Source organism: Melanotaenia boesemani, chromosome 11 (genome assembly GCF_017639745.1).
Source record: "Melanotaenia boesemani isolate fMelBoe1 chromosome 11, fMelBoe1.pri, whole genome shotgun sequence".
NCBI lineage: Eukaryota > Metazoa > Chordata > Actinopteri > Atheriniformes > Melanotaeniidae > Melanotaenia > Melanotaenia boesemani.
This window is the reverse complement of record NC_055692.1, coordinates 22,557,378-22,569,542: the sequence shown is the minus strand read 5'-3', so window position 1 is coordinate 22,569,542 and position 12,165 is coordinate 22,557,378. Positions and strand designations below refer to the sequence as shown.

The window sequence follows — 12,165 nt, the reverse complement described above, 5'->3', positions numbered from 1 at the left end:
CAAATTTATTTGCAACAAATTTGTTATTTTACTCTCTCTCACTTTGTTTCACCTTCTCTGTGTCTCTCTCTCGGTCAGTTTTCATCTCTCCTCTCTTTTTCCCATGCCCTCATTCCCATGGCTCTGTTTGTCCATTCCTGTTCCTCCATCATACATTTCTCACATCAGTTGAGTGTGATTCCACTAAGAACATTCATACTTGTTCACTCAGACTGCCTTCACACTAGATCTCCTTATGTAACACACTGTGCAAATTCATGTGTGTGTGGCAGTTTTCATGACTCCCACAGACACTCACATCAGCTCCACCTCTTTTGACCTTTCTTTCAAACTGGCACGTCGCATGTGAGCAAACACTGAAAACACATTGTACAAACACGTGCGGCACTACTGTAGTAACTCCTCAGCACCCTTTTCCCCGGAGAATACCCTATAAGGAGAGATAATGGGAAGAAGACAGAGGCCGGTTTACCTTTGTTACTCTTGGGAACTCACCCCTCAATTTCTCTTTTTCCATCTTACTCCACACATAGTCCTCATAGTCTTCTTTTTTTATGAGATAAAATTAGAGTACAGGCAGAGATACCTATGAAAAGAGTTTTAGATGAGTGAGTATTTCAGGTATGTATAAGAGGCTGAATGAGTATAAGTAGAACATGTTGGCAGACTCATTTATTACAGCCATCCATGCTTTCAAAAAGAATGTGACAGATTTGAGGTGCCTGGTGGTGCTTAATTCACCACACCGGGACACTCTGTACCGGTCACTACCTGACAAGGCTTCAGACACTTGTACAACACTGAGCCGCTCACACACATTTATAAATGTACATGGACAAGTGAAGCATTCATAATGAATGAACAGTGAAAAAATACATTTTTGTGCAGAGAGATAAACATAATATTATGATATTTATATCCACCATCTTTGTCTTTTCATTCCCTTTTTCATTATAAAGTCATAAATGCATTCCATCAAAGACACACCAAATAAAATACAGGCTGTTGCTTAACTCTGCTGGCAGCATAATTATATGATGTGTGGTAGATTCAGTATGAACCCCTAAAGTCATTGACCTCCTTCTCACCCCGTGCAACCCTTTGACCCTGAGAAAGCCTTAACCTTTAGAGGTACTTGGATAGCATGTACTCTGCCTCATTAACTCATGACAGTCATGATTACGCGGCTAACAGATGCAGCTATTTTTTTTAATTAAACATTTATAGTTTTTTCCAGTGTATGTGACCTCATTTTGCGCTACATTAATCTTCAGGTTAATTTTTACACACAAAAAATAGACTTTAAATGTACATATATTTCCCATTGAATACATTTGTTGTTCAATTTAACATGTTTATGTTTAACTGCTGTGTAACATTGCTCATATATACCAAATACTGCATAATTTCAAGTTGATTTTTTATTCATAACAAGAAAAAACTACTTTTTTCAGTCAAGGTTTGTGGCAGCAGGAGTACAGACAGGATATTGAGTACTGGTTGGATTGTATAATGATGTGTATGTGTGTCAGATATCTGCAGACTGGGAGCGAACTTCCTTGCGGCCCAGTATTCAGCCCAGCAGCGTGTTTAAGCCCAGTCCTGTGATGGGGACATACACTGCGGAGGGGAGTTTTATCAACACCAACCTGGTCACCGCAGACGAGGAGTCGCAGGAGTTTGATGACCTCATATTTGCCTTAAAAACAGGTAAGAATAATTACAGTATAATGTTTAATTTGGGCATTGCTTCTAATTGCTTCTATGGTTCCAGTTCTTTGAACTGTTAAATGGTTAATCAAAGACAAAAAATAAAATCAAAAGAAAAAATCGCCTGTGGCGCTGTTTACATTTGTTTTTTGAATGTTAAAACATTTACCTAAATGAATGTGTAACATTCTTGGTTAATCAGAAACCTAATGCCAAATTCAATGAGAAACTTCCATTTAACATTTTTGTGCACGACATTTCCACAAGATATAAATAAAAGCATTGAGCAAAAGGTCACTGCAATCCAGCCCGTCTCTTTGTCACGATATCCTTTTAAATAAAACCAGTTTAACCAGCTGGGGTTTAGTTAATAGAGATGAAGTAATCGTTTTGTGTCTGAATGACAAAATATCCATGTGTACATGTGCGTGTGTGCGTGTGTATCATTTCATTGTGTCCATACACACAGTACACACACGGTCATTCCTCTGCTGACCTTAAATGTTTTCTGCTGCTATGGAAGTCAGACTTCTAATGTTTCATTGCCCAATATGCTCACTGATGTTTAGCCACTACAAGTACATACACACACATGCATGCTTTCCAATAACTGTGTTGCTTTGAGTAAACTCATTTTTATACATCTGAAAATTTTCTGAAGAGAAGGTGTCTTGTTGCAGATGTAGTTTGGCTGTATTACTTGAAATAAGTAACCATTGTCCACAGCTTTAATTACAAGAAATAAAATAATTCTGAGATATTGTTAAGTGTGATTTGGGCATCTGCATGTCACTGATACAATGGATGTGTTATTCTTTCAAAACCCGGATGCTTATTGCCAGCATGAAGTCTCTCATTCATGAAGAAAGCAAAGGTCTTGCCCTCATAACGATTGCTGTAGGAACGATAAGGGATATGTATATATGGGGAAGACTGACCTGTTTAGACCCTGAAGTTAATATGACTGTGGCAACTCAAGTTAAAGTTAATGTCTTTTTGACTTTGGAAGATAAATAACCCAAAGAAATTGAAATTATTAACAGATATTGGGTAAACATTAAACACTGCAGTCCCAAGCCAACTGCTTCAGATACAGCACACATTTTACCTTGTTAGAGATCTGTTAGCATTCCAGAAAATAAAACACAGCTTTTAACGATGGAGATAGTCAAATTGAAATTCCTTCATGGCAGGAGTGGATTTGGGAGATTTGCATGTGTTAATAAATTGATTAGGCTGAGAGGGTAGTGTTACACCCAGTAAAACACATGTGTGTACCCTCTTATTTCTTTTAACAGGGTGAGTCAGAACTAGAGATGTGTGTCCATGTTGCTCTTCATCACAAGTAAACTGAAAGGTGAAGCAGCAGGATGCTTTTCTCTGACCTGCTACCCTGAGCTGCAGTTGTGTTCAACCTTCCAGTGCATCCTGGAATTTATCATTGGCAAACTCAGCACTACGAAGTAATCATTCATATTACTCAGAGTGGCAAAGAGACAAGTTTACAAGATTAAATTAATGCTCTTCTCGGGTCTTTGGCATGGCCTCGAGAAGATAAATCCAGCCAGTATTTGATCTTTGTTAGGTGTGAAATAGAAAGCAAGTTTTAAACTTCTTGAAATCTTCTGAAACTTTCAGTTAATGATATAATCACCCATATGCTTCACATTCAAGGACATTTTCCCATTTAGTCACTTTCCCTGGTGACATCTGACCTGCCTTTTCTTCAAACATGCCACGCTGAAGGTATTCCCTGGTTTCAACAGCAGTAAAGATAATTTGCTAATCAGAATTACATAACGGAGCACCACCTGACAAGGGTCAGTAATCAGTGTTGTAATGAGGGTCTTCAGACACTTCATTTGGTAGTGAACCATTAAAACACAAACAGAAGCTCACACATTCTCTTAACACATGTGCTGTAGTACCACTGATAGCTGATCATTAACACACTTGTGGAAAGAGGCCACTTAATGTCACAGATATTTGCTGGCTCTGCACAAAAATCTCTTGTTCCTTAGTCTGTTGACTTACCATTGGAACACAATGAGCTATTGAGGTATCCTGCAAAAAAAACAAAAAACAAATCAAAAGTAAAAACATACAGTACAGTAACTTTCTTGGTACCTTCAGTGTTTGTTTATACTGAATACCAGCAGCTTAGAGCATGCATACTACTGTCAGTGCAACAGAAAATCTGTAGCAGAACAACTTTGATTATACAGTGCAGTTTTTTATGAGCTTAACTGCAAATACATGAATATTTAAACTTGCCAAACAGCTCTTGTTCAGTCATCTGAACTGAAAACTTTAAATAAAAAAGAAAAGAAGATGACTTCATGATTTAATTGCAAGTATTTGCACCATTTACACAGAAATTCTGGGCTGCAGGCAAATATAAAAATATCATTTAAAATATCAAAACTGAACATGTTTATCATTTACACTGTTAATGTTTTACCAGCGGGACTGCTTAACAACTTCTCATTTGAAATATAATGAGTCACTTAGTTTCACTGTACATAAGAGTCTATTAGTCTGCACATTCAAATCTCTGTGCCCATTCAAACATTGTGCTGGATGATGTCAGTTTGATGACATAATACCACAATAGCACAAAAGACACACACCAAACTGATAATGCTGTACATTTCTTTAACATACTGATATACTGGGTTTAATCTTTTAGAATCGGAAGAGAACAGACTATACCAAACTGTGCCAAAATGGCCATTTTGGAGGCCTCTCCTTAACTGTCTGTACCAAAACCTCTCTAATTTTGTTCCACTTCACTTTTTCACAGTTGGCCTTTACAGATATACTGTTCACATACATGATACAGCTGTAGAGCCACAGCTGCATAATTCCAAAGGAATATTTATATTCATCCTGAAAGTTTTTTATACGGCTTCTGTCATTTGTTCTATGTGACATATTCATTTATTCTTCACCAGTACCACATTTACTGATATTTACACATCTTAACAAGTCTCACAAGTGTTCCCTTTGCTATGACTCCAAAACTATTCAACCAGAACTTGTGGTTGCCGAGATATACTCATTTAATTATGGTATGCAATTTTTGAGCAGAGGCCTAAACTAATGGCACAAGTCTCAAGGGGTTAATATGTGAAGAAAAATGAATGTACAGAAATTCTTGCAGCTATTGCATTTATATCTCACTGTGTTTAGATTTGACTATAATGCCGCTGCTTTCATTTCTTTCAGGAACCGGCCTTAATGTCAGCGATAATGAATCCATTCCTGGAAGCCACGATGGAGGGAGTGTAACCAACTCTCAGATAGTTGAGCTCAGACGAATCCCCATCGCCGACACACACCTCTAACCTTCCCACCTCACACAGATACCGTGTCCTCTGTTATTCATTTGAGAAAGATAAATTACAAGACAGTATTTTTATATTGGAAAATTCTTTGCACTAAAACTGTTTTTTTAATAGATCAGTTTCATATAGATCTTTGATACTGAATGTTATTTTTACCGCACATCTGTTTACATACAGAAATGTTTTACTAGATCTCTTTTTTTAAAAAAAATCCTTGCTAAAATAATTTTCTGAATGTATATATTGTTCTTTTAGGTTTTTTTTTTTTTTCCAGTAGCTGCTTAGCTGGAGAAACGGACCTGCTCCATAAGCACAACCTCTGCTGCTGAGCATGGAGATTGTGTAACATTGTTAATAAATAATATACCACATATTTTACATTAGGAGGTGCTGATTTAATTTTTACAGCTCATAATCTTTCACAGAGACAGATTTTTACCAAGGGAGGGAAATTTTTCTGAAGGTTACGTAAGTAGCTTTCACTAGGGGTCAGAGGTCACACCCTCTTGAGGGATGGTTTGTGAGGATGATCATCACCCTACAGGAATTTCACAAACTGGTTCCACACCTAGAAGACATCTGCAAATATGGCTAGAAAACAAAATGTAGCTATGTTAAATGCTCTATTTGCTATTCTTATCTGTTCCATTTTAAAGTATATATTCAAGGAAAGGGTTGCATTTGATTTTTTTTTCCATAAAAATATAACAAACAGCAAAGACCCACAACTCATAGCCACTGTAACAGCAACTTACTCATCACAGCTGCTCTTCCAGGTGCATGGAGGAGGTTTGAGGTCACAATCCCAACCAATTAAGAGAGCTGCAACAGCGGGATGTGAGTGTACTCCTTTTACCACTAAAGAACCAGCTAAAGAAAGCTGTGTTTGAATAAACCTCCTTCACATTGCCTAATGGACAAATTCTCTCTACTGCAGGCACATGGCAATGATGCTGTGGAGGAATTTCCACTGTTACGCAGATACATTTTATTGAGGATGTGAATCAGAGCCAGTGTTTCCATCCTCTGAGATCTATAAAACAAATTGATCCAGCTAACAAAAGTGGAAGATGCGTCATGGCTGGAAATGGCTGGAATTTTTCACACACTTATTTGTTTGTTTGTCTCTGGAGCAATTTTCCAGGACTTAAGGAGATGCAGCAAGCAAACTTTGACCCCAATGGAAGGTTATGAAAGTTATCACAGACACCTATACATTACTGACCCGGGGTAATTATTACATCACTTTGAGACTCACCCTTTAATTGTTAGCACAGAAACATTGTTCTCCAACCGCAATAGCCTCTGGGTTTGTTTTCTCCATCTGCAGCTGAGCTTGTAAAAGTTTGGTACACTTTTAATTGGCATCTAACATTTCCGTGGGCCTTGTTTTATTAAGAAAAGCAATGAAAATGTGAGCATTTGATTTTCATGCTGTATGCATGCAGCCTGTCATCAGTGTGACATTACTTTCATTATGTATCCATTGGAGTTTATTGTTTTTAGTGTAAACTGTAAAATGTCAACAATGTTAATGCAATATGGTGCAAACAACATCACTCATTTCCCAGAGTACAAGGAACATGGAACTGCAGCAAAGGTCACACCTGACCTTCAGCCAGACTTACTGATGGAGACCTGTGTTGTGGCATATTTATAGCATATATTAGTTATGTAAAAACCACTGATATGCAGCCATACTCCAGTCCTAAGCTGGAGAGGGGTCAAGTGTTTAAGAGCCATGCTTCTCAAGATAAGCATGTTGTAAAACATGATAAAAGTAAAGACGTCTTATCTTCTCTTTTACAAGTAACAATACAGATGAACTGACATAATCTACACAGCTCCTGCATGCTCATCACAAGTACAGTGTGATGTATGATGGGGGGTCAGAAATTAAACTCAACTCATGGACTTAGTCTGATTGAATGTGTAATATGTTCCTGAGGAGACAAGATGTGACATTTTTAAACTTAAGTCAATGATTTTGTGGCTCATAAAAGAAAATTAATTTTCAAATGGATATTAAGTAAAATTGTTGAAATTATCTAAAGAAAGAGATTTTAACCATAGGGGTAGTAAACGCATGCTAATGTTCCAACCAACCAGCCTGAAATCCAGAGATACTGGGGCCCTCTCTGTCCGTGCCCAGAGAAGTGACACAGATATGATAAGAGCAAACTAGACAATAACTGGTTCACAAATTTCTCACAATCTTTCTGTATGGATACACCGGTGATAAGGCTGCACTTCTAAATAATTCTCTAAGAGAGGTGTATCAAGCTAGAGAGTATTTGTCTTTCACAGTATCCACCAATAAATAAGATTCACATGGTAACGTTGCACCACAAAGGCATAACAAATGGTATTGTACTTATTTGTATGCTTTCTATGATATTCACTAGTTTATATGACAACATCGATCTCCATGGAATATATCCTTCTTTAAATTCAATGGAAGGGTGTGAGCTTCTGAAACTTGATAATGTCACCCGCTAACTCTTTTTTTCCATCAGTCTTTTCTCTGCAACATAATAAATGTAATAAATCCCTTCATTTTATTCTATAGGCTCTGAAAAAGTGCAGTTTAGTTGAATACAAGTTGGTCAGACCTTTTATTGGAATATACTACAGCTCATCTCAGGCTACAAGATGAGCTCCATCTTTGTTGCTCAGCCAAAACAGGGGTCATTGTCATCATTCTGCTGTAAGATGGTAAGAAAAAATTACAGAGAAGTTACACGCTTGCCGTGGTTAATTGCTCTGTCTGAGTGTTTCCACATCCCTAAATTAAATTGTGCTGAACATAATTCAGCCTTTATGTAGAGGATGGTAATTTTCAACAAGTTATTGCTGTGTCTGTGCATCTTGTCCACTAAATGTCTCAATCAAATTTCTCCGAAGTTTGTCTCATTAAAATATCTTGGCAGTATAGGTGAAATTTGGTCAACCGATCAGCATGTTCGAAGATTATTTGAAAGGTGTTGAAGCTGATTATAGACATTTGATTCACTGTGGAAGTTAATAAAAACCATCCAAGATCAACTTGAGAAATGAAATTGCATCAGACAGAGATACACTGCGAGTACAACGCTAGCTCCCACTAACTAACACACTCTCTATAACCCACAGAGCTCATGCTGAGCAAGCATTCAAACTTGAGAATCTAGTCCAGGTCAAAAACGATTGATTTGCGTCTCTAGTATGCATTTGTGAATCCTTGTATTGTGCACATGACGCTTGTACTCCCACCGCATTCCTCATGCTTGTGTCAGCCTTCCCTGAATCACACAGAGCAAAAACAGGTAGGGTACAGAGTCAGCAGAAGCTTCAGTCATGCACCGACAGTTGAATAATGTGAGGATAAAGGACAGAGGGCCTCATAGAGGTTTGGTAATAAACATGTTTAAACGAAGCAGCTGAGGACAGGGTTCTATTGTACATGTGTTTGCATATGTTTAAGCAATCTACCCATCCCTCCACATATCTATAAGCAAAGACAGACAATAAGCTCTGAGGACAGGATGCAAATATTAGTGTACAAGCATACATGGGCACATTATATCACGCTTCAGTAACATGGCAAATGATGACCTTTATAACAAGATCAGAGAGGGCTTCTCTTTCTGCACAAGCCAAAGAGACTTAAACCATTTGGTCATCTACCTTTCACTACATTGCACTCACCACCACACTGGTGTTTCTGACATCACCAACTACTCCCGGCGGGTATCTTGTGGCCTCAGCAGTGCCAAGAGAGTCACACTTTGAATATATGTTTATTTTTGGATGGTTCGCTGAAGACTAAGGCCTACACATTTCTCCAAAATTGGAGAAAAGTGTACTGCAGTCAGCTACAAGTCCGTTTACTATGGTACTTGAGGTACTTCAAGCCTACATTAATGTACAAATTCATATACATGGAAATGTTGAACTCCATCTGCATAATTCTCACAGGGTCCACAGGTTAATGAAAAAAATATGTCTAAGCCAGTTACATTTTGTAATTATCCTCACATTTCTATGAGTTAACAGTACCACCAAAAAGTAATTTTCCTTAAAAACTCCTTGTATTCTTTCACTCATTAAATGTTCAACTGAAACAGAAAAAAAGGAAAAAAAAAAAAAACTAAACTAAAAAACAGGAAAATATCCTACACAGGCTTGTGTTATCAGAATGTTCCTTTTCATTCTGTCCTCATTAATCATATAAGCCTTCACATTTATCTGATGTCTCTGTATATTAAGGACGGCTGAAGTTCTGATAGTTGAGTTAAACTTCAGCCCTGATATGACTTAAGCTGGGCTTACACCAGTAGACTTTTTAAAGATTTACAAAAGACTCTAGAAAACTACCAGCTCACACCTGCTCACACCTAAAGACAAATGTTTAGAGTTTTAAGTCTTATCCTAGTCTCAGACTGAGATTTGACAAAGACTGTGAATCACTATTTACAAGACTACAGCTAGATTATTTTAGCATTTTTTGTGATATGTTGGACAGTTGATATGGAACAAGGCTGATCTGCCCACAGTAAAGCAAACAAGGGGAGAATTTCACTCCAGGATCGATTTACACATCATCATTAAGTGGGTCTTTGCATCTCCACTCATTTGTTAGATCATTATACTGTAACACATAAATGATCCACAGCAGACGCTTACTTCTTAATAACCATCCGCTCCTCTTTCTGGACGGTCCACCTATGACGTTTCATTGCAGTTTCTTGTTCACCCCCCACTTCAATTTTTGCCAGTGTTCTGACTGTCGGGATTCCTGTTTCTGTTTTGTCAGAGCTCACCTATTGGTTGTTGATCGTGTATCGTCACTGCGACTTGCGATAATATCAAACATGTCTGATATTGTGATATAGATCCAAGACTAGGGAAAGACTGATGTTAAACAGCACAGATTACCAGCTTACACCCAAAGACCGAGATGACGGGAGAGCTCTGTGACTCCAGTAAAACTCCTAAAATTTCCTAAAGACATCCGTTTTTAGTCTGCGACTGTGAAAATCGTTTGGTGTATACCCAGCATTAAGCTGACAAATTAGTTAATAAAGCAGTTTTCTTCATTAATGATTGTGTTGATGCTACATGAACTGGCAAAAAAAATGGCTTAAAATACTGAAATCAAAAAGTCTGCAACCAAACTGCTCTAGTGGCTCACATTTACTATACAACATACTTGAATCAGAACTAATATCCAGAGGCTAAAAAGCTCAACACTAACAAGAATTTCATGCATTCGATGTATATGAAATAATATATTAGGCTTTATTATGATGGGTCAGTAAAAACTTGATTTTATACTGAAATATGGGAAGAAAATTATAGGTTAATGTATTTATAGACAGTCTTAGTCACAATTAGTCTTTGCTAAGCAAACTGACTTGTTTAAGTGGTTGGCTACCTCTCATATATTCAGAATCTGAAAACTGATACCCAGATCATATGCTGTGACTTTTGACTATTTCCATCCACTGTCTCCAATAGTCAGACAGATTACCAGACTATGTAGCTGGCAGTATGGGTTTCTATGAGCTATAGAGATGGACATCATAGACCAATGACACAGTAGCTGCAGTGAGGACAGAACACAAAGTTAAAAACAAAAGCATTATGTTTTATTATCTTCTAGCCGGTTTCTCTCTCTGTGTGTGTGCGTGTGTGTGTGTGTGTGTGTGTGTGTGTGTGTGTCTTTTGCTGTTTCCCAACTGCAGTGGGCACTGTGTTTTACAGTTTCTGCAGGCTATTGCAGTTCTATGAGGTGTGATTCTGCAAAGGTGAAAGGCAATACTGTTCACTCTAGTTGCTGTCTAGCTGAAAACAGGGTGCAATGCAGGACTATATTCAGCCAGCAGGAGTGAACTGATGTCTGCAGATGACAATCTATCTTGTTATCACTATGCATCCTGTTTGGCAAGAAAACAATTTGCACATGATTAGCACTGAGTATGTTAACATACATGTATTTGCTTGCTTGCATGTTTGTTTTTTGGTATGTGTGTGTGCACTTAAATGTATGCATAACTTTAGTGTAAAAGTCATTGCATGAAAGAGTTTATGTAGTGAATATATTTTGATGTGCTTGTGGTTAAGCCTGTTGCTATGATCTACTAGTAGCATATATTTTTAACTAATCTAGCAGACTTAAAGAATCATCAGGCCTGGGCAAATGAGTTGTTTGTTAAAAGCATAAAGAGCCAGATGAGCAACTATTACCTTTTGTCACAACCTCTCTCACTGATCACTGACCAGTTCTTGTTTATCACCCACAAATAACTTTTGCTGCAGCTGTGGGGAAATTTTGTGCCATTCTGTCATGCTTTGTGGAACGTGGCCATGCTTTTGTGATTACAGTAACAACCACTACCATCTCAAAAACATTACATACATTACCCTTGATCACTAAGTGTAAATTCTTCATTTCATCTCCGTTCAAACTTGTGTATAACACTTGCAAATAAATCAGGAGAAATTGACTTGCCACCCAAATGAATAAATGCTGTCTATCTGGAGTAGAACAGCACTTTTTGACCTCAGCAGTTGGTGCACACTTCACAAATACCACAGAATAAACACACTGAGTGGACATGTGGGTAAACAGGCAGGCAGATATTGTTTGCAGCAGTTATCATCTACATACACGCCTTACATATGTCAGACCACTGGAAAAGGACATCTACAAAGCAGAAGAGAGAGAATATCAGGAAGATAGTTGCTGAAGTCACAAGATTCAGACGGAGACCTGTGACCTCAGTGGAGAGACATATGACCTTTACAAACCAAAGGAAGTGACACATCAAAGGGAGAAAGTCATTATGTCACTTTGGTTTCCCTGGGTGCATTAAGCCAGACTCGACTGGTTTGATCCAGCATTTCTAGCAGAAGCAGCAACAACACGTCATGAGGCTGAGTGACTGGCTCAGTTAGGCTCTGAACAATGTCAGTTATTGTTGTGCTTTTGCAATGAAATGTCAAATACAAGGCAGTTAGGGTGGGATGGAAGGGTTGGAAGTGGGGAAGCTAATGGACTATGTCAGACAACAAAGTTACTGTTATGAGCAGGACACGCCTGATCTGAGCAGAAATTCAATTTAGA

At 38.0% G+C, this 12,165-nt stretch overlaps 1 protein-coding gene across 1 annotated transcript in view; it reads left to right on the top strand.

Moving 5' to 3' along the window:
* Nucleotides 1-5,435, top strand: part of adgrv1 (adhesion G protein-coupled receptor V1) — an 84,920-nt gene extending 79,485 nt beyond the window's left edge. Inside the window, exons 94-95 of the mRNA XM_042000315.1 lie at nt 1,533-1,710; nt 4,939-5,435. Coding sequence (XP_041856249.1) covers nt 1,533-1,710; nt 4,939-5,057 — 297 coding nt within the window. The 3' untranslated portion in view covers nt 5,058-5,435. The remainder of the gene's footprint in view (nt 1-1,532; nt 1,711-4,938) is intronic.
* The last annotated feature ends 6,730 nt before the right edge of the window (nt 5,436-12,165 follow it).